This window comes from Sarcophilus harrisii, chromosome 5, assembly GCF_902635505.1.
Source record: "Sarcophilus harrisii chromosome 5, mSarHar1.11, whole genome shotgun sequence".
In the NCBI taxonomy this organism is placed as follows: Eukaryota; Metazoa; Chordata; class Mammalia; order Dasyuromorphia; family Dasyuridae; genus Sarcophilus; species Sarcophilus harrisii.
The window spans coordinates 183,556,288-183,580,492 of record NC_045430.1 but is presented as its reverse complement, the minus strand read 5'-3'; the positions used below and the strand labels follow the sequence as shown (position 1 = coordinate 183,580,492).

Below are 24,205 nucleotides of genomic sequence, written 5' to 3'. Positions count from 1 at the left end.
AAGTTTGATTTACAAATAGAAACTCAAGAGAACCCAAAAAGGTAAAGAAATCTTTGGGAATATATTTCTGCATAAAAGAAAAGAAACATGTATACCTTGTTCTAGAAACTAGAGGTGGAAAGAATTACCAGAAAAAGGGTAAAGTGTACTACATCTCATGAAGAGGCAAAGGAAACCTATTATATCTGAGAGAAAGAATGGAAGGGGATGAATGTAATGGGCATCTTACTACCATCAGAATTGGCTTTAAGAGAAAAGTTTTACTGGGACATTGATGCATTGTTGGTGGAGTTGTGAATGAATCCAACCATACTGGAGAGTAGTTTGGAACTATGCTCAAAAAGTTATCAAACTGTGCATACCCTTTGATCCAGCAGCGTTACTACTGTAACTTATATCCCAAAGAGATTAAGAAGGAAAGGGACCTGTATGTGCACGAATGTTTATGGCAGCCCTTTTGTAGTGGTTAGAAACTGGAAACTGAATGGATGCCCATCAGTTGGAGAATGGCTGAATAAATTGTGGTATATGAATATTATGGAATATTATTGTTCTGTAAGAAATGACCAACAGGATGATTTAGAAAGGCCTAGAGACTTAACAACTGATGCTGAGTGAAATGAGCAGGACCAGGAGATCATTATATACTTCAACAAATACTATATGATGACCAGTTCTGATGGACCTGGCATCCTCAGCAATGAGATCAACCAAATCATTTCCAATGGAGCAGTAATGAACTGAACTTAGCTACCCAGAGAAAGAACTCTGGTGATGACTAAAACCATTACATTGAATTCTAACCCTATATTTATGCACACCCTGCATTTTTTGATTTCCTTCACAAGTTAATTGTACAATATTTCAGATTTGATTCTTTTGTACAGCAAAATAATGTTTTGGTCATGTATACTTATTGTGTATCTAATTTATATTTTAATGTATTTAACATCTACTGGTCATCCTGCCATCTAGGGAGGGTGGGGTAAGAGGTGAAAAATTGGAACAAGAGGTTTGGCAATTGTTAATGCTATAAAGTTACCCATGCATATAACCTGTAAATAAAAGACTATTAAATAAATTAATTAATTAAAAAAAAAGAGAAAAGTTTTAGAAATTCAATTTATGGTGAAACTTCTCCTACCTCATTGAAAAGTGAGAAGGGAAAGGTGAAAAGGGAAGGAATAAGCTAAACAGAAGGGAATACAGAAACTGAGAGGGAAAGGAATAAGATAGGGGGAAGAACTCTAAGGCGGCGGGGGGGGGGTGATACTAAAAAGGGAGGATTGAGAAGCAAGTGGTGTTCACAAGTTTAATACTGGGTAAGGGGAGAAGGGGGAAAGAAGGGAGAAAAGCATAAACAGGGGTTAACAAGATGGCAAGTAATACAGAATTGGTAATTTTAACCATAAATGTGAAAGGGGTAAACTCCCATAAAGAGGAAGCGGTTAGCAGAATGGATTAAAAGCCAGAATCCTACAATACATTGTTTACAGGAAACAAGGAAGGTCAATGAACTGGAAGCAAGGAGATACCTGCAGAGTAAAGGTAAAAGGTTGGAACAAAATCTACTATCCTTCAGGTGAAATCAAAAGAGCAGGGGTAGCCATCCTGATCTCAGATCAAGCAAAAGCAAAAACAGATCTAATTAAAAGAGATAAGGAAGGGCACTATATCTTGCTAAAGTGTAGCATAGATAATAAAGCAATATCAATATTAAACATATATGCAACAAGTGGTATAGCATCTAAATTCTTAAAAGAGAAATTAAGAGAGCTAAGAAGAAATAGACAGCAAACTATAATAGTGGAAGATCTCAACCTTGATACTCAAGAATTCATAAACTAAAAAAATAAATAAGAAAGAAGTTAGAGGTAATAGAATACTAGAAAAGTTAGATATGATAGATCTTGGAGAAACAAATGGAGAGAAAGAAGTACACTTTCTTTTCAGCAGTTCAGGAACCTATACAAAATTGACTATATATTAGGACATAAAACCTCAAACTCAAATGCGTAAGGCAGAAATAGTAAATGCATCCTTTTCAGACCCATGATGCAATAAAATTACATTCAACAAAAGCCAGGGAAAGTAGACCAAAAATAATTAGAAACTAAATAATCTCATACTAAAGAATGATTGGGTGAAACAAAATCATAGATATAATAATAACTCACCGAAAACGACAAAATGAGACATCATACCAAATGTGTGGATGCAGCAAGCTGTATGGGAAATTTCATATCTCTGAGGGCCTACTTCATAAAATAGAGAAAGAGAAGGTCAATGAATTGGGCTTGCAACTAAAAATGCTAGAAAAGGAACAAATTAAAAATCCCGAGTTAAACACTAAATTTGAAATTCTAAAAATAAAAGGAGAGATCAATAAAATTGAAAGTAAAAAACTATTAAATTAATTAATAAAACTAAGAGTTGGTTCTATGAAAAAACCAACAAAATAGACAAACCCTTAGTAAATCTCGTTTAAAAAGGAAAGAGGGAAATCAAATTGTTAGTCTTAAAATAAAAGGGAGAACTTGTACACAAAGAGGAAATTAGAGCAAATTAGGAATTACTTGCCCAACTTTGTGCCAATAAATTCGACAACTTAAAATGAAATGGAAGAATACCTTCAAAAATATAGCTTGCCCAGATTAACAGAGGAAGAAGTAAATATCCTAAACAGTCTCATCTTAGAAAAGAAATAGAACAAGCTATTAACCAACTTCCTAAGAAAAACCCAGGAACGGATGGATTTACATTGAATTTACCAAACATTTAAAGAACAATTACCAATGTTATATAAACTATTTGAAAAAGTAGGGATTGAAGGAGTCCTACCAAACTCCTTTTACAACACAGACATGGTATTGATACCTAAACCAGGTAGGCTAAAAACAGAGAAAGAAAATTATCGACCAACCTCCCTAATGAATATCGATGCTAAAATCTTAAATAAAATATTAGCAAAAAGATTACAGAAAATCATCCCCAGGATAATACACTGTGACCAAGTAGGATTTATACCAGGAATGCAGGGCTGATTTAATATTAGGAAAACTATTAGCATAATTGACTATATCAATAACCAAACTAACAAAAACCAAATGATCATCTTCAATAGATGCAGAAAAAGCATTTGATAAAATCCAACATCCATTCCTAATAAAAACATTGAGAGTATAGGAATAAATGGACTTTTCTTAAAATAATCAGGAGCATATATTTAAAACCGTCAGTAAGCATCATATGCAATGGGGAAAACTGGAACCTTTCCCAGTAAGATCTGGAGTGAAGCAAAGTTGTCCACTATCACCATTATTATTCTTTTTTTTTTTAATTTAATAGCCTTTTATTTACAAGTTATATGCATGGGTAACTTTACAGCATTAACCATTGCCAAACCTCTTGTTCCAGTTTTTCACCTCTTGCCCCCACCCCTCCCCAGATGGCAGGATGACAGTAGATGTTAAATATATTAAAATATAAATTAGATACACAATATACATACCAAAATTATTTTGTTGTACAAAAGAATCAGAATCTGAAATATTGTACAATTTTGGAAGGAAATAAAAATGCAGGTGTGCATAAATATAGGGATTGGGAATTCAATGTAATGGTTTTTAGTCATCACCCAGAGTTCTTTCTCTGGGCGTAGCTGGTTCAGTTCACTACTGCTCCATTGGAAATGATTTGGTTGATCTCATTGCTGAGGATGCCAGGTCCATCAGAACTGGTCATCATATAGTATTGTTGTTGAAGTATAAATGATCTCCTGGTCCTGCCTATTTACTCAGCATCAGTTCGGAAGTCTCTCCAGGCCTTTTGAAATCATCCTGTTGGTCATTTCTTACAGAACAATAATTTCCATAATATTCATATAACCACAATTTATTCAGCCATTCTCCAACTGATGGACATCCATTCAGTTTCCAGTTTCTAGCCACTACAAAAGGGCTCACAAACATTCGCACATACAGATCCCTTCCCTTTTTTATAATCTCTTTGGGATATAAGTTACAGTAGTAACACTGCTGGATCAAAAGGTATGTACAGTTTGATAACTTTTTGAGCATAGTTCCAAACTACTCTCCAGAATGGTTGGATTCGTTCACAACTCCACCAACAATGCGCCAATGTCCCAGTTTTCCCGCATCCCTTCCAACAATCATTTTTTCCTGTCATCTTACCCAATCTGACAGATGTGTAGTGGTATCTTAGAGTTGTCTTAATTTGCATTTCTCTGATTAATAATGACTTGGAGCATCTTTTCATATGACTAGAAATAGTTTCAATTTCTTCATCTGAGAATTGTTCATATCCTTTGACCATTTTTCAATTGGAGAATGGCTTGATTTTTTTATAGATTAGAGTTAATTCTCTATATATTTTGGAAATGAGGCCTTTATCAGAACCTTTGACTGTAAAAATATTTTCCCAGTTTATTGCTTCCCTTCTAATCTTGTCTGCATTAGTTTTGTTTGTACAAAACTTTTAGTTTGGTATAGTCAAATTTTCTATTTTGTGATCAGTAATGATCCTGTTCTTCTTTGGTCATAAAGTCCTTCCCCTTCCACAGGTCTGAGAGGTAAACTATCCTGTGTTCCTCTAATTTATTAATAATTTCATTCTTTGTGCCTAGGTCATGAACCCATTTTGACCTTATTTTGGGTTATGGTGTTAAGTGTGGATCAATGCCTAGTTTCTGCCATATTAGTTTCCAATTTTCCCAGCAATTTTTGTCAAACAGTAAGTTCTTATCCCAAAAGCTGGGGTCTTTGGGTTTGTCAAAGACTAGTTGTTATAGTTGTTGACTGTTTTGTCCTTGAACTTAACCTATTCCACTGATCAATAATCTATTCCTTAGCAATAAATGGTTTAACTGCTGCTCTATAATATCATTTTAGATCTGGTACAGCTGCCACCTTCATTTGATTTTTTTTCATTAATTCCCTTGAAATTCTTGACCTTTTGTTTTTCCATATGAATTTTGTTAATTTTTCTAGGTCATTAAAATAGTTTTTTGGGAGTCTGATTGGTATAGCACTAAATAAATAGATGAGTTTAGGTAATATTGTCATCTTTATTATATTTGCTCGCCCTATCCAAGAGCATTTAATACTTTTCCAATTGGTTAGATCAGACTTAATTTGTGTGAAAGTGGTCTGTAATTTTGCTCATAAAGTTTCTGATTTTCCTGCAGATAGATTCCTAAATATTTTTATATTATCAGTAGTTACTTTAAATGGAATTTCTCTTTGTAACTCTGACTATTGGATTTTGTTAGTGATATATAAGAATCCTGATGACTTATGTGGGTTTATTTTATAACCAGTAACTTTAAGTAAAGTTGTGGATTATTTCTAATAACTTTTTAGTAGAATCTCTGGGGTTCTCTAAGTATACCATCATATCATTGGCAAAGAGTGATAATTTGGTTTCCTCATTGCCTATTCTTATTCCTTTAATCTCTTTCTCAGCTCTTATTGCCAAAGTTAGCATTTCTAATATAATATTAAATAGTAACAGTGATAGTGGGCAACCTTGTTTCACTCCAGATCTTATTGGGAATGGTTGCAGTTTATCTCCATTACATATGATGCTTACTGATGGTTTTAAAAGTCCATTTATTCCTATACTCTCAAGTGTTTTTAATAGGAATAGATGTTGGATTTTGTCAAATGCTTTTTCTGTATCTATTGAGATGATCATATGGTTTTTGTTAATTTGATTATTAACATGGCCAATTATATTGATAGTTTTCCTAATATTGAACCAGCCCTGCATTCCTGGTATAAATCCTACTTGGTCATAGTGTATTATCCTGGAGATGATTTTTAGTCTTTTTGCTAATATCTTATTTAAGATTTTAGATCAATATTCATTAGGAGATTGGTCTATAATTTTCTTTCTGTTTTCAACCTACCTGGTTTAGGTATCAGTACCATGTCTGTGTCATAGAAGGAATTTGGTAGGACTTCATTCCCTATTTTATCAAATAATTTATATACATTGGCCCAATTGTTCTTTAAATGTTTGGTAAAATTCACATGTAAATCCATCTGGTCCTGGGGATTTTTTCTTAGGGAGTTGTTTATTTGCCTGTTCTATTTATTTTCTGAATGGGTTCAAAATTTACTTCCTCCCTGTTAGTCTGGAAGTCTATATTTTTGAGGTATCATCCATTTCACTTAGGTTATGGGATAAGTTGAGCAAAATAACTCATTATTTCTAATTCCTTTTCATTGGTGGAAAGTTCTCCCTTTTCATTTTTAAGACTACTAATTTACTTTTCCTCCCTCCTTTTCTAATCAGATTTACCAAAGGCTTCTCTATTTTATTGGCTTTTTCATAGAACCAACTCTTGTTTTATTAGTTCAATAGTTTTTTACTTCAATATTTTTTAATTTCTCCTTTAATTTTAGAATTTCAAATTTAGTATTTGATTGGGGTTTTAATTTGGCCTTTTTTAGTTTTTTAGTTCAAAGCCAATTCATTAATCTTTTTCTTTTCTGTTTTATTCAAGTGTTTAAGGATATAAAATTCCTCTTATTACCGCTTTGGCTGCATCCCACAAATTTTGGTATGATGTTCATCATTGTCATTATCTTGAGTGAAATTATTAATTGTATCTATAATTTGCTGCTTCACCCAATCATTTTTAAGATGAGATTGTTTAGTTTCCAATTGCTTTTTGGTCTATTTACCCTAACTTTTTGTTGAATGTAGTTTTATTGCATTAGGATCTGAAAAGAAAGCATTTACTATTTCTGCTTTCTTGCATTTAATTTTGAGGTCTTTGTCTTAATATATGGTCAATTTTTGAATAGGTTCCATGAACTGCTGAGAAGAAAGTATATTCCTTTATCTCCATTTAATTTTCTCCAAAGATCAACATACCTAATTTTTCAATATTCTATTTACTTTAATTTCTTTCTTATTTGTTTTGTGGGTTTGATTTGTATAATTTGAGAGGTTGAGAGTCTCCACATTATAATTTTGTTGTCTATTTCTTCTTGCAACCTCTTAACTTCTCCTTTAGGAAGTTGGAGTAACCACTTGGTGCATATATGTTTAATATTGATATTGTTTGTTCATTTACCCTTTTAGCAGGTGGTTTCCTTCCTTATCTCTTTTAATTAGATCAATTTTTGCTTTTGTTGATCTGAGATAAGAATGGCTACCCCTGCTTTTTGACTTCACCTGAAGTAATAGATTTTGTCGCCTTACCTTTTACCATATGTATCTCCTGCTTTAAATGTGTTTCTGTAAACAATATAGGTTCTGACTTTGACCCAGTCTGCAATCTGCCTCTTTATGGGGAGTTCATCCCATTCATATTTATGGTTGAATTACTAAATCTGTTGTCCTGCCATCCTAATAACCCCAGATTATGCTTTACTTTTTCTTGCCTCCCCAACCCCTCTTTCCCCTTTTTGAACTTATGTACCCACTTGTATCATGATGTTACCTCTTTAGAATCCTTCCGTCCCCCTTTGAATCTTTTCCCTTCCTTCCCTTATTACTTTTTCTTTTCCCTTTTTCTCCTTTTAACGAGGCTGAAGAATTTTCTCTAAAACAAATGTCAATTTTTTCTTTGAGCCAACTTTGATGAGAATAAGATTCACACAATGTTCCTCCCTCTAAATTCCCTCAGATATAAGTTTCCTTTTGCCTCTTCTGTGGATTGGTTTCCTTTTATCCCTCCTTCCCACCTTATTCTGCCATTATCCCTTTTCCATATCTATTCCTTTTATGTTATATCAGTAAATCAAATTATACATTTCCTTTGTATATCCATAAAGAAATACAATTCTCAAAGAGTTATTTTACCTTTCTGCATCTCTTGAGTTATATTGTTGGAGATCAAATTTTGTTTAGTTCTGTTTTTTCCTTAGAAACAAATGGAATTCATTTGTTTCATTAATGTCCATCTTCTTCCCTAGAAGAAAATGCTACTTAGTGGTAGTTTATTCTTGGCTGCATCCCAAGTTCTGTTGCTTTGAATATCAGATTCCAGGGCCTTCATCCTTTAATGTGAGGCAGCCAGATCTTGGGTGATCCTTATTGTGCCCGTATTTAAAGTTTTTTTTTTTTTTTTGGCTGCTTGTAAATTTTTTTCCTTAATCTGATAGTTCTGAAATTTGTCCACAATATTCCTTGGGGTTTTTATTTTAGGGTCTCTTTCAGAAGGTGTTCGATGAATTCTTTCAATGCCTATTTTACCTTCTGATTCTATTACATCTGGGCAGTTCTTTTGATGATTTCTTGTAAAATAGTATCTAGGCTCTTTTTTTCATCATAGTTTTCGGAAAGTCCAATAATCCTCAGATTATCTCTCCTGGATCTATTTTCCAAGTCTGTCATTTTTGCAAGTAGATAATTCATGGTTTTTCCAGTTTGTCCATGTTTTTGTTTTTGTTGACTGATTCTTGCTGTCTCAATGAATCATTAGTTTCTATTTGTTCAGTTCTAATTTTAAAGAATTATTTTCTTCATTAGCTTTTTTTACTTTTTTGTATATGTCCAATCGAGTTTTAAATGTATTGTTTTGGTCTGTGGAATTTTTTTTCCATTTCACTAATTTTTATGAATTATTTTCTTTTTCCAATTCACAGATCCTACTTTCATAGTAGTTCTTTGTCTTTTCCAATTCACAATCCTACTTTCTAGTGAATTCTTTATTTTTTCCAATTCACAATTTTACTTTCCTGGTTTTTTTACTTTTTCCAATTCGTATTTCAGGAAGTTGTTGCTCTTTGTAAGGCTTTCTTCCTTTCCCCATTTATCTTCTCTCTTGAGATTTTAATGGTCTCTTCTATGAGAGCGTCATGTATAAGAGGACAGTCTGGTGCATGTTTGCTATTTGCTGTCTCTTCAGGTTTGCTGACCTGCTCTTTTTCTGCATAAAAGCTGTCAATGTTCTTTTCATCTTTTTATTCATGTTTTAAAGTCTTTAGGGTATGCCTCCTAGGCCAGGGGGTTACCAGCTTCCTCTGCAGAACAGGAGAGATGTAAACAGGTTTCCGGCTCCGAGGAATGGGAGTGCTCTGAGTGAGAGTTTTCCCTTCCCCAAGAGGGAGGTGGATTCAGCACGGCCGAGCATCGGCCCGTTGGGCTTGTGGGTTAGGATCCCCAGGCTAGACTATGGGGTGAAAGTGTCACTGCCCCAGGCCAGAGCCTCTTGTGGGGCTGTGGGTATTAGCAGCTGACCACAGACCGCTGATTCTATAGAAAGTCTGCCTGGCCGTCTCTGCCCCAGTATCTCTGCCCAACAAATCGGTCCTGCAAAAGCTCTATGGCCCCAAGCTGAGCCCCCCACTGCACAGATTAGAGGCTAACCTGGGCTGTGCGCTCCTGCCGTGTAGGTTTGCAACTGCCCCAAGGAAAAGCCCCATACTGCGGGTTGGGGCTGTGAGCTGGTGCTGAGATCTGTGCTTTCACTTTCAGTTTGAGGCTCTCCTCTGAACCTAATTTCTCTCTTAGTCTACGCTGATCTCCCCCCTAGTGCCGGAACAAACCTTTTTTTGGCGAGACTGCAGATTTTCTTCAGCTGGTGAGTTGTTATACTTTTTATCTTTATGAATTGTAGCAGTCAAGACTATTTTTGAGGCTCGATATAATATTGATAAAGAGGGTAAGAGAAGAGCTTAGAAAGTCCGGTGTGCCTTCTCTGCCATCTTGGCTCCGCCCCACCATTATTATTCAGTATTGTTTTAGAAACACTAGCTCAGCAATAAGAGTTGAGAAAGAGATTAAAGGAATTAGAGTAGGCAATGAGGAAACCAAACTATCACTCTTTGCAGATGATATGATGGTATACTTAGAGAACCCCAGAGATTCTACGAAAAAGCTATTAGAAATAATTCATAACTTTAGCAAAGTTGCAGGATATAAAAAAATCCCCATAAATCCTCAGCATTTTTATACATCACCAACAAATCCAATAGCAAGAGATACAAAGAGAAATTCCATTCAAAATAACTGTCGACAGCATAAAATATTTGGGATATCAAATCAATATAATAATAATCAATATCTACCAAAGGAAAGTCAGGAATTATATGAGCAAAATTACAAAAAACTTTCCACATAAATAAAATCAGACTTAAATAATTGGAAAAATGTTAAGTGCTCTTAGATGGGCTGAGCGAATATAATAAAGATGACAATACTCCCTAAACTAATCTATTTATTTAGTGTTATACCAATCAGACCCCAGAAAAATATTTTAAGATCTAGAAAAATAACAAAAAATTCATATGGAATAATAAAAAGGTCGAGAATTCCAAAGGAATTAATGAAAAAATCAAATGAAGGTGGCCCTAACTGTACCAGATCTAAAACTATATTATAACAGCAGTCACCAAAAGCATTTTATTGGCTAAGAAATAGATTAGTTGATCAGTGGAACAGGTTAGGTTCACAAGACAGAATAATCAACTATAGCAATTTGTTGACAAACCCAAAGTTCCTAATTTTTGGGATAAGAATTCATTATTTGACAAAAACTGCTGGGATAACTGGAAATCAGTATGGCAGAAATTAGGCATGGACCCACACTTAACACTGTATACCAAGATAAGATCAAAATGGATCCATGATTTAGGCATAAAGAATGAGATTATAAATTAGAGGAACATAGGATAGTTTATCTCTCAGACCTGTGGATGAGGAAGAAATTTGTGACCAAAGATGAACTAGAGACCATTATCACAAATAGAAAATTTTGATTACATCAAATTAAAAAGCCTTTGTACAAAAAGTTATCAAACTGTGCATACCCTTTGACCCAGCAGTGCTACTACTGGGCTTATATTCCAAAGAGATACTAAAGAAGGGACCTGTATGTGCCAAAATGTTTGTGGCAGCCCTGGCTAGAAACTGGAAAATGAATGGATGCCCATCAATTGGAGAATGATTGGGTAAATTGTGGTATATGAATGTTATGGAATATTATTGTTCTGTAAGAAATGACCTGCAGCAGGATGAATACAGAGCGGCTTGGAAAGCTCACTGATGCTAAGTGAAATGAGCAGAACCAGATCATTATATACTTCAAGAACGATACTGTATGAAGATGTATTCTGATAGAAGTGGATTTCTTTGACAAAGAGACCTAACTGAGTTTCAATTGATCAATGATGGACAGTAGCAGCTACCCCCAAAGAAAGAACACTGGGAAATGAATGTAAACTGTTTGCATTTTTGTTCTTCTTCCTGGATTATTTTTACCTTCTGAATCTAATTCTCCCTGTGCAACAAGAGAACTGTTTGGTTCTGCACACATATATTGTATCTAGGATATACTGCGGCATATTTAACACATACAGAACTGCTTGCCATCTAGGGGAAAGGGTGGAGGGAGAGAGGGGAAAAATCGGAACAGAAGTGAGTGCAAGGGATAATGTTGTAAAAAAAAATTACCCTGGTATGGGTTCTGTCAATAAAAAGTTATTATAATAAAATAAAAAAATTAAAAATTAAAAATAATCTTCCAAATAGCCTATCTTCATACACCTAAAGAATCAAGAATCAAGTGGTACTACTTCAGTCTTTATCACCATCACCATTTTCATCACCATCTGCAATTTTCCTATGTATCCCCAATTTTTCAGATCTCAAGTTTGAAGAGTTTGAAAAAAGAACAGCCTTAGAGATCCAGTTATTTCTCCCCATTTTCTTCTCTAATGTTATCAGGCTTTATTTACATAGAGCATGGAAATTCCAAGCTAGCTGTTTTTGCTGTTCAATCATTTCAGATGTGTCCAACTCTTCAGATATGAACCCCAATTGGAGTTGTCTTAATAAAAATACTATAGTGGTTTGCCATTTTCTTCTCTGGTTTAGATGAGGAACTGAGGCAAATTGGAATAAGTGATTTGCCTAGAGTCACATATAGTTAAGTGTCTAGGATCAGATTTGAACTGGGGAAGATGAGTTTTCCTGACTTTGGGTCTGGTATTCTATCTAGTATGCCATCTACCTGCCTAAATTAGTAGCAAATATATTTAAAATCAAATTGGACATTGCTTGAGGTGTTTAAATTACTAATAATTTTATTGTGAGAAGTGTACTGTAAATTTATTTTTTTAAAAATAACCAACATTAAATGAAATTAGCTTTTTCATATAAAAAGTAAAGCAAAAAATAGAATAGTAAAAAAAAATGTGACATGAAATTGTGAATCTTTACTATTTAGAACTTGCTTGTAAGTATATAATATAGTCCAGTGTTGCCAACTTCATATAGAAACAGATCCTAGATGAAGCATTTTGACTTAGAAATATATCAATTATCATTGTCTAAATTGTACTATTTTTATTTATTTGTTAAACATTTTCCAATTATATTTTAATCAGCGTTTTTCCCATCTTTACACTATATATTCCCAGGGTTCTATGATCCGCCTATATTGGTCTACTTGTTGTTTCTCTAATAGGACACACCATCTTTTGTTTCTCTAATTGTCCCTTATGTTCCTCCTCACCCCTATGCCTTGTATTTTTTCCTCCAGTTTCCTTAAAAACTCAGCTCAACCAGGAGCTACAGGAGACTTTTCTTGGTCCTCACCCCCATTTATTGCTAGTGTCTTTTTTCTGAGATTACTTTCTGTTTAAACCATATGTCTCTTCTATTGCATATAATATCTATACATCTTCAATGCATGACAGATAATTACCAGGAATGGGCAAAAAATAAAGTGCTCTGGGGGACTGCGATTCCTGACTGTGTCTCTGACTTTCCCTTTTAATTTTAGACATTAAGGAGGGAGGCTGAAAATAGCCCTGTCTAGAAGAATCCCTTTTTCTTCTAAAGTTCTTGGAACTAGAAGCTTCAGTCGGGTCAGCCTCTAGTCAGCTCTATCCCCCGGTCTGGAAAGACAAGTCAAAGGGACCTGAAAGCAGTATTGGAACCACAAGGAGGCAGCAGATTCCAGAATACCAAAGCCTGCATGGCTTTCTCAAATATGGTATACAGTCAAAGGAGCACTTGGTAGTTAGAAATTAATACAGACAGACAAATACGTGTATATATATATATATATATCATATATCATATATTACAGATATATGCTTTGTTCTGATCTATGGAACACGATTTAGAAATATTTCCTCAGATGATATAATATACTAATTACTAGGGAGGAGATAAAAAATCTAAAAGTTATTTGGGCAAGAATTCAATTTTTGACAAGAAATTTTCCCAAGCACCACTAACATCTTTTTGTGTCAGAAAGGATTAAACCATAAGGATGTAAAATGAAAGACCCTGACTCTGAACTGAATGCTAATAACAAATAAAGAATAGGTATTTGGTGGAAATGTCTTATCTAATATCAGTTTTATTGAATTAAAAAAATCTTATTTTTTAAGAATTGAAATCAAGAGTCATTGACTATTTTTCACTATCCAAAAACCTACTGGTCACAGTTAATTCACAGGTATAATGTCCCATTCCATTGTATACAAGTTTATATAATTCTGTATATTTTTCCTATGTATATAGGCTGTTAAGATTTTATGACTTAGGAAATTTGAGTTCAAATGGAAGACATGATTGATAAATGTCTTTATGTGTTTTATTTTCTGTTTGTAAGGCATATATAAATATAGTTTTTAAACTAGAACCTAACCAATAAAAAGTTTTGAGTCCACATATTTTTTAAAATTGTAAATTTCAAAGGTTGATTTGAGAGCTTTCCAAAGTTTATAGCATGGTTTAGCTTGTAGATGAGAAAGAGAAAGAAACCTACGCACACATAGACAGTGAGAGATAGGAATACTTAAAATGTTTGCTCTTCCATTAATTTACTGAGCTTTGAAACTTTTAGTATTTGTATCCGAGGTTTTAGATCCTCAGTGTAATGATGGCTCATATTATAGAATCTATATACAATTAAATTCTGCTTATGATAACCTAATATAAGAAGTAGAAATTTAAGAATGGAATAGCATTCTTTTGCATGATAGGAATTTCATTCTACAAAAGACCTTCTTACCATCATTTGAGAGATTTCCTTCCCTTGCTCTTTGTTCCAATGAATCAGTTTCTGTTAGGAGCCAGTGCCTCCATTATTCCCACCTTACTTATCAGTTATTCTTCATCCATGTCTCTATTCAACAGTTACTCTTTTTTGATTTTTTTGGATTTTGAATAAAATTAATTTGTACTATAGCTATAAAAGATAATTTGTAAACGACTTATTAGAAAGTATCTATTAAAAAAGTATTGTAACTATCAAAGCTCTAATAGGTAAATAACTTCTCCACTAAGACTAAGGCCCATCTGAAGGTCCCCCAAAAAGCTAGCCCAGCCCCAGGCAAAGGAGACAGACTGTGAAGGAGACAGACTATGAAGAAGACAGGACAACCATGAGAGTCTTTGTTTTCGAGTCTGAGCTCCAGCCCACAGTCCTCTGTCTTCTCTGACTATCTTTGAGTCTCTCCTCCTTCCCAGATCTCTTAGCTCTTATATACTCTATTATAAGTACTTCATCATAGTTGTCAATTTGTAGAACCATACTAAGTACTAAACATGTAAACTAGAGAATCATTATCTTAATCCCACTGAGTTAACACCTTGTTGTAAGATTACTTGTTTCAAGTACACTTGGCCCTCTACAATCTCTTTATTTCCACATTAAAGGAACATGAGAATCTGTGATATAGGCTGTTAAGATTTCGTGACTCTTAGGAAATCTGAGTTCAAATGGAAGACATGATTGATAAATGTCTTTATATATCATGTTTCCATATATAATGAAAATAAGAAACTTCAAATATATGAAAATGTGATTCGATATACTCAACTTGGCCTCAAATGTCAGAAGTATTACCAATGGTATAAATAATGGGGAGAGAGCTTTCAGCTTAACAAAGAAAAGTTTTCTAATAATTAGTACAGTTTTCTCTTTTTTATTATAGCTTTTTATTTACAAGAAATATGCATGGATAATTTTTCAGCATTGATTAATTAGTACAGTTTAAAAAATGGAATAGATTACCTTAGATGGTTGTGAGTTCCCTTCATTGGCAAACTCTGACAAAAGGTTGAAAGATTACTTATTGGGAATTCTGTAGACAGGATTCATGCTTTGCATAGGGATCAGGCTAGATGACCTCTAAAGTTTACTCCAACTCTAATTCTATGGTTCTAGAAATCACAGAAATTATTTCTTTTCAGAGTGTGGCAGCCCAAGAAGAACATCTTTGGGTCATAAGAATCAATGAAAACAATTGAATAAATAAGTAGAAGAGAACAAAGCACTAATAGGATAGACTACAATGCCAGCAAATTAAACTTAATTGAGCTGATCCCTGCAACTTTTTGTAGTTTTATGGGAAACCAAATGTGTTTTATATAATTTTCAAATATTATAATAGTTATTTCTTCAAGTGCCATAAAGTTATAACTTCACAAAGTACTGTAAATTATAATTCATCTTTCTAGGCCTCCTTTTCCTTGTTTATAAAATGAAGGTGCTGGACTAGAAAATCTCCAAGTCCAGGATTAATGCCACAAGTTTATGATTCTATCAATGATTTTTGCATAAAGTAAGGCATTCTCTAAATTCCTGAATGAACATGGAACTGAATCCCATAGTGGGACAAACAGTAATTAATTTTTGTGATTGCAAGTATGAATAGCAAAATAAAAGATGAGGCAACTCAGTTTTTCAAAGTACTGCACAATATACTTCTAAGTACATACCTACCATCATTACCAACATAAACCACAGTGCCTTGGGTAGAGTCTAGACAATGGGGTTCCAATTCATCACCTGTTGAGACATACAATGGCTCAGGGTAGGAAGGAGCGTAATCTGCAAAAGAAGATATATTTCTAGAGTTTGACTAGATGATTGAAGATATCTTTAGCCTGAATTTTGAATTTAAAAATTAACCATAAAATTAAAAGGTGGCATATGTATGTGGAGAAGACATCAAAGCAAAGAGCAAAGTTGATATGGGAAAAAAATCTTTAAGTTTTATTAGATTGTACAAGGCTCAATGTGAATCAGTGAAATGATATGGCACCCAAAGTATCACATCTGATCTTAATTCAGTATTTGAAGGATCTATGATTTCATCATTTGGGTTTTCTTTCAAGCAATACTGATCCCAACTCTTTTATGTCTTGGTAGGATAGGGTGGGGTAATGCGACCTCAGACTTAGACAAATACAGAGCCCAGAGTGAAGGAAGTAAGAACCCTGATAGATTTTGCTTTGGTTAAACTAAATCTGAAATATGTATTCTGTTTGGGGAGCCACCAAATTAAAGCAAACCCAGGAGAAAGGAATCAGGATGTTAAAAAAGACTTGAAAAGAGGATTGGAGGAGGATAGGTGAGAGGAAATGGATATATTTGACTTGGAGGAGAGAATAATTTTGAAGGTGCATCTGCACTGTAGTTATATGGCAAAGAAATTAGATTTTGGCCAAAGGGATTTAGATCACAAAACTAGCATAGAGAAAGGAGCTGTGATAGGGGACTTCATCTTGTTATCTACTGGGGGCTTCCTACTGCTAAAACCAGAATAGCTGATAAATTCTTGAAATGCTTTGCTGAAAATTTCATATATGCTTCAGAAGGCAAAAGAAATGATAAGAAATACTGCTATTTAGAACTGATAAGAGAAGCAACGGGAGGATCAATGGCTTTGAGTCAGGGGATGATAGTGACCATGTTGTCTTAAGAGTGATAGATAAGAAAGGGAATACTAGCATAGTGTGATATGTTCTTTAGACTTCAAAGAATTCAGAGATAGGATAAAGTTGAATTCTAGAGAGTCAGATCATGAGAATTCTACTGGAGAAAACAGTTTTCACACAAATATCAGTATAAAATATATATCAAGTAATTTATATCATATTTCTTACAACCATCTTTTCTCTATTTACATTTCAATCACCCTAATTCAAACCTCTTCATTTGTTAACCAGACAACTTTATAGCCTCCAAACTGGTCTTCTTGCACAGTCTTTCATCTTTCTTTTCTTTCTTTCTTTTTTTTTTTTTTTGTTAGCAATGATAGCGAGAATTTGTTAAGCACTTTCTATGTGATCAGCACTATATTAAATGCTAGGGGAGTTATAGAGATTAAATAGTATTTTGCCAATTATATGGAAAGAAATTTAAAATAAATTTCTATTTTTCCAATTAAATGTAAAAACAAATTTTAGCATTCATTTTTAACAAAATTTTGAGTTTCAGATTTTCTCTTTGCATTTCTCTCCAAAACAGTAAGCAATTAGATACAGATTATATGTGTGCAATCATGTAAAACATATTTCAACTATGAAAAAATAAAGTGAAATAGTATGTTTCAATTAAAGACAATTTTAATAATCATTTTTTTTTAAATTGACTCCCCAATTTTTCCTTTCTCCCTATGATGATAAAGAATTTGATATAGGTTATAAATGTGCAATCATGTAAAAGATATAAAGATATAGAATTTAGCATCACAAGCTGTACATATAGGCAAAGAAGATGTCCACCTAAGATATGTGGCTTGAAAGGCTCATCTTGCTTAGTCTCTGCCTTCCAGGTTGCAATCCTGTAGGACAATTTTTTTAAAGCTTCTTATTTTAAAACATATGCAAAGTTAATTTTCAACATTCACCCTTGCAAAACTTTGGGTTCCAAATTTTTTTCCTTCCCTTCCTGTGTGCAGCTGAGTCAAGAAGCTAGCTCGACCAGCAGCCACACAACCAGCAGCTCGGAGTCTCGAACCCAGCCCAATCTCCCCCAGCTTCTCTTCCTGTCTCTCCCTCTGCCTCCACCCACCAAAATCGTCATTTCCTATGCAACACATCAGGACTTGCACGGAGAGTGGGCAGGGACCATTCTTTATCCAATCATGTATATTAATAGAGTATAGCCCAATTACTATCTAGCCTCATGTACTTGGGACCTCAGTGCATCAGCTCAAACCTCAGCCCATTACACCTTCCCACCACCCCCTCCCATAGAGAGCAGGTAATCCAATATATTGGATACAATATAATAACAATAACAAAAATAACAATACAAGTTAAACATGTGCAATTCTTCTATACATGTTTCTGCAATTATGCTGCACAAGAAAAATCAGATCAGAAAGGAAAAAATGAGAAAGAAAAAATGCTAGTAAACAACAACAAAAGAGGTGAAAACACTATGTTGTGATCCACATTCAGTCCCCATAGTCCTCTACCTGAGTGCAGATGGCTCTCTCCATTACAAGACCATTGGAATTGGCCTGAATCACCTTGCTGTTGAAAAGAGCCACATCCATCAGAATTGATGATCACATATTCTTGCTGTTGCTATGTATAATGATCTCCTGGTTCTGCTCACTTCATTTAGCATCAATTCATGTAAGTCTCTCCTGCTTATCGTTTCTTATAGAACAATAATATGTCATAACATTCACAGACCATAACTTATTCAGCCATTCTCTAATTGATGGGCATCCACTCAGTTTCCAGTTTCTGGCCACTACAAAAAGGGCTGCCACAAACATTTTTGCACACGTGGGTCCCTTTCCACCCTTTATGAATATAAGCCCAGTGGAAACACTGCTGGATCAAAGGATATGCAGAGTTTGGTAACCCTTTGGGCATAGTTCCAAATTGCTCTCCAGAATGATTGGATCAGTTCACAACTTTACCAACAATGCAACAATGCAGCAACAATGCAACAAAGTGTCTCAGTTTTCTCACATCCCCCCCCAACATTTGTCATTATCTTTTCCTGCATTCTTAGCCAATCTGAGTGGTGTATAGTAGTACTTCAGAGTTGTCTTAATTTACCTTTCTCTAATCAAGAGTGATTTAGAGCATTTTTCATACGACTAGAATTTCTTCATTTGAAAATTGTTTGTTCGTATCCTTTGGCCATTTATGAATTGGAGAATGACTTGAATTCTTATAAATTTGAGTTAATTATCTGTATATTTTAGAAATATGGCCTTTATTAGAATTCTTGGATGTAAAAATAATTTCCCAGTTTATTGCTTCCTTTCTAATCTTGTGTGCATTGGGTTTATTTGTACCAAACCTTTTTAACTTAATATAATCAAAATTATCTATTTTGTGATCAATAATGATCTCTAGTTCTTCTTTGGTCACAAATTTTTTGTTTCTCCACATATCTGAAAAGTCAACTAGTCTTTGCTCTTTTAATTTGCTTATAGTATCACCCTTTATGTCTAAATCATGAATCCATTTCAATCTTATCTTGATATAGGGTCTTAGATATGAGTCAATGCCTAGTTTCTGCCATACTAATGTCCAATTTTCCTAGAAATTTTTGTCAAATAATGAATTCTTATTCCAAACGCTGGGGTGTTTAGGTTTATCAAAAACTAGATTACTATAGTCATTGATTATTGTGAACTGTGAACCTAAGCTATTCTACTGATCGACTATTCTATTTCTAAACCAGTATAAAATGGTTTTAATAACTGCTGCTTTATATTATAGTTATAGATCTGGTACAGCTAGGCCACCTTCATTTTCATTTTTTTTTCATTAATTCCCTTGAAATTCTTGATCTTTCTTTCTTCCAGATAAACTTTGTTATTATTTTTTCTGGTTCTATAAAATAATTTCTTCAGAGTTTTATTGGTATGGCATTGAATAAGTAGATGAAGTAGATTATTAGCTTGGCCTACCCATGAGCACTTGATATTTTTTCATTTGATTAGATCTGACTTTATTTGGTGGAAAGTATTTTGTAATTGTCTTCATATAGTTCCTAACTTTGCCTTGGAAGGTAGCATCCCAAATATTTTATAGTATCTACAATAATTTAAAGTGGAATTTCTCTTTGTATCTCTTTCTATTAGATTTTGTTGGTAACATATAAAATGTTGATGATTTATGAAGATTTATTTTGTATCCTGCAATTTTGCTAAAGTTGTGAATTGTTTCTAATAGTTTTTTAGTTGATTTTCTAGGATATTCTAAATATATCATTATATCATCTACAAAGAGTGATAATTTGATTTCCTCATGACCTTTTCTAATTCCTTTCATCTATTTTTCTTCTCTTATTGCCAAAGCTAACTTTTCTAATACAACATTGTATAATACAATACAATATAATACAATAATACAATATTTTCTAATACAATATTGAATAATAGTGGTACTAGTGGACAACCTTGTTTCACTCATAATCTTATTGTCTTTCTCCTTTCTAATTAGGGGACTTACTAACACCATCAAATCAATTAATTAGTAAACATTTATTGTCTATTATGTGCCAGGCACTATGCTAAGCACTGGTTATCACACACCAGATATCACTCTCTACTGCAAAGCAGAAATGATTATCTATTTGATACTTTAAAAACTGAAAAGTCAACTAGTGGAATGAATTAGGTACACAATATAGAAAAACAAGTGCCATAGCATAATGTTCAATAAATCCAAAGATCCTAGCTATAGGACTAAGGACTCAATATATGGAGAAGAGGGGATAGGAACAAACTGCTGAAAAAACTAAGAAAGAAATAATGTGCCAGAAATTAGGTTTAGACCATCACCTCTCATTACACGTATAGCAAGACGAGTTCCAATGAATATGATAGAGATATTTTTTTAAATAACTTTGGAAACAAGTTAGAGGAGAAAGGAAAGAGACATGACCAAATAAGGGAAAAGGAAAGATCACAGGATGTAAAAAGGTCAGTGTTGAATGTATAAATTTTAAAAAGGTTTTGCCAAAAAAAAAAACAAAAAAAAAAACCCAAGAGCTAGGAAAAAATCTTTGTAGCAAGTTTATCTGATAAAGGTCTGACATATAAGATACGTAAGAAACTTATTCAAATACTGACATTTAAGCTTCAGTCATTTAAAACTATATTAAGATTTTTGGCATATTTTGTATATAAAAACAACAGACATTCTCCAATAGGTAAAAGGATATCTTATATCAAAGGATATAAACATGTAGTCTTCAAAGGAATAAATTCAAACTAGCAGCTGCTATAATGAAAAATGACTCAAATTAGTAATAGGAGAAATGGACATTTAAAGACTTTGAGTTGTTATTTGAGTTGCCATCAGATAGGCCTTTGCCTATCTTGTATCTTTATACAAAAAAAGGCAAATGACAAAGGGGCCATGGGAAAACGGCATACTAATACACAACTATTAACTGATCTCACCATTATGGAAAATAACGTATAGTGACCTTCCTAAAGCCACTAAATTGCTCCTGCCTTTAGACCCACTGATAACACTACTAGAATAATACATCAAAAAGATTAAAAGAGAAATAGGATTCATAGGTACAAAATATTTACAGCAACTCTTTTAGTTTTAGCAAAGAATTAAAAACAAAGTAAAGCACTCTCTATCAGCTGAGGAATAATGAACAAATTTATAGTATGTGAATGTAATGAAATATCATTGTTCTATAACAAGGAAAGGTTTTGTTTCAGAAAAATCTGAAAAGACTTATATGAACTGGTGCATATGAAAATGAGTGGAACTCAGAGAACAATGAATACAATAACAATATTTGTGAAGAAAAACAACTTTGAAAGAATTTAGAATTCTGAACAATACAATGCCAGTCACAATTCCAGATCACCAATGATGAAACATTCTATTTACCTCCTGACAGAGAGTTGGTAGATTCAAGATGCAGAATCAGGCATACATATTCGAACACAGCCAATTTGTTTTGCTTGACTATCCATATTTATTACAAGGGTTTTGTTTTTCTTTTTTCTTCAACTGTAGGACAGTAGTTGGGGGAAGGGGGGAGAATATTGATAAGATTATAAAAAAGAAAATGAAATAAGATTGAAGTATTTTTATGCAGAGAAAAGAAATGATTGAAGTCTAGAAAGATAGATAAGCAGGACAGGTTTGAAAATTACATTTGAATTTATTTTATACTTACAAAAGTAAACTATATGTAATAGAAATTCATTGTTTTATGTACAAAATTTATGTTCTAGTTTGTATATATAAATGTTCATTTTATTTGATTTTTATTGATTTGGAACAATATTTAAGTTCAAGACAAAGTAATTAAATTTGAAAAATAATAAAAAGTTATATGATAAAGGAAAAAACAATTTGTAAACATTTTTTAAATTAATATTTAAATTAATGCATTAATATATTTAAACTTAATATCTATTTTTATAACAAGATTCAAAGACATTTATTGCTTACTTACATAATCTTATTCTTTATTCTTCTTTGTGCATTTAAATGTTTTTTTGTGATGATTAAATCTATAACCACTAAAATGACTTTCCTAAAATGCATGTCTAATCATGTAAACCTGACTCCTATCTCTACTTCCCCCACTGCTTTACTCAATAAATTTTAGTCACTGTCTATTGCCTCCAAGTGGCAAATACAAAATGCTCTGTTTGGCATTCAAAGTCCTTCATAATGTAGGACTTACTTTTTCAGTCTTTTTATATGTTATTCCCTGACACCTACTCTTCATTCCAGGGGCACTGACTTCCCATTTGTTCCATAATGAAGCCACTCCATCTTTCAACTTTGGGTTTTTTTTTCCTGGCTGTGCTCTATGCCTTGAATGCTCTACCTATTCTGCTTTAATTGCTGACCTCTCTGGCTAAAGAAACAATATGAAATATGCAATTATTAGCAAAACAGGCATAATAAATGAGTCAATGGAATCTTTGATCATCCCAAAGACAGAATGAGGAATATTTTATGTATTAAAATAATTAATCAAATAAAACCAATTAAATAAAAGAATTAATTAGATACAAAATTAGGGACTTTCCAATTTGGAAGGGGGAGAGAAAATAGTGCAGTTCCCAGAAATCAGAAGAAATGTTCCATACCCCCCAGGGGACTCTATTCAATAAAAGCTTATTGGAAACAATAGCTGATTGACAAGTACAAACAATAATTGATTGATCAGTACAATACTAATTTTTAGATAAGACATATGAATTGCTTGAGATGTGTAATTATGTAAAAATTTCTATTATCAATCTTCAGATCTGACTGGGTTTCTGGTCAGCATAATCTAGGTCCTTACTTAAAGGTGATCACACAGAGATAGCTGCAACTGAGCAATGCAATAAAATAGGTAGATATGATATAGCTTCCCAGACAAGCAGGGTTAGGGTGACACAATGCAATAAAATTTTCTCACAATTTTCATAATTTTTCTCATAAAATTTTCTCACAAAGAAATATATGTAATCGAATACCAAAGGGAAGTGAGCTAGATGAAGAACTGAGGCACAAGATAGAGTATGGTTCATTTAATTCCTACACCTTTAAATCCCAAATAAAATCCCTAACCCTTCTTAATTTCAGGGTATATAGCTTGCTTCGTACATTTTTATTGGCATCTTGATTTCCTCCTTGAGGGCAGGTACTTCCTTTTGCTTCTTTTTGTAATCTTAATGCTTAGCATAGTGCCTGACACCTATTAGGTACTTAATATTTATTATATTGAATTGAATTTTTTAATTAAAAAAACACAACAAAGTGAGAATTTAAAATAGAGGTTGTACAATCATTTGTACGATGATGTATTTGCATTACACTGGTGATTTTCTGTGTGAATTGGACTACATGGCCATTAAGATCTCTTCCAATTTTCAAATTCTGTTATCTGTGATTCTTTGAGAAATCTCCAGAAAGTGTCAATAATGTTTCAATATAGTTGAATTAGCTCTGAGAATGGAACTACTGTCAGAATACTCAGAGTAATTGATGATTTTAGCAACAAGAATGAAAAACATAAATAAGAATTAGCGCTCCTGAACAAGGAAAATATTAATATAAATAGTAGACGCACCCAAGAATAGCAGAGATGGAACACAAAAATATAGAAATGTTTCAAGAAATATTAGAGCAAAATCAAAAACAGTAACATTGGAATGATATTTCTGTTCTCTAAAAACTAAAGCATGACCTTGAAGCTTAAATTTGGTGAGAAAATCTGAGATTTAATGGCTTTCTAGAAAAGCACAAGAAAAAAAAAAACAGCATTGATACTACATTTCCGGAAATCATACAATAGTGTCACAAAATGACAGATTCAGAGGTCATAGTTTTGATTGATAAAAATCAATAGGATGATATCAATAAACATTCCTGAATTTCAAATATTCATAAATGCAGTCACAAAGTCCTAGAGCTTCAGTGTCAAAAATATAATATTTCCAGGAGGAAGCAATGTTCAGACTCCTGT

At 33.3% G+C, this 24,205-nt stretch overlaps 1 protein-coding gene across 9 annotated transcripts in view; it reads right to left on the bottom strand.

Moving 5' to 3' along the window:
• AGBL3 (ATP/GTP binding protein like 3) overlaps positions 1-24,205 on the bottom strand; it is a 115,364-nt gene that overhangs the window by 74,341 nt on the left and 16,818 nt on the right. For 6 of the 9 annotated variants that reach the window (XR_004229693.1, XM_031939101.1, XM_031939102.1 and 3 more), the window contains exon 5: positions 15,722-15,829. Coding sequence is in view for 6 of the 9 variants with exons in the window: in XM_031939101.1 (XP_031794961.1) it covers positions 15,722-15,829 (108 nt within the window). In the remaining 3 variants the exon portion in view is untranslated. Of the gene's footprint in view, positions 1-15,010; positions 15,160-15,717; positions 15,830-24,205 lie in introns of all 9 variants that reach the window. The other 3 variants (XR_004229695.1, XR_004229694.1, XM_031939103.1) reach the window with 3 other exon arrangements.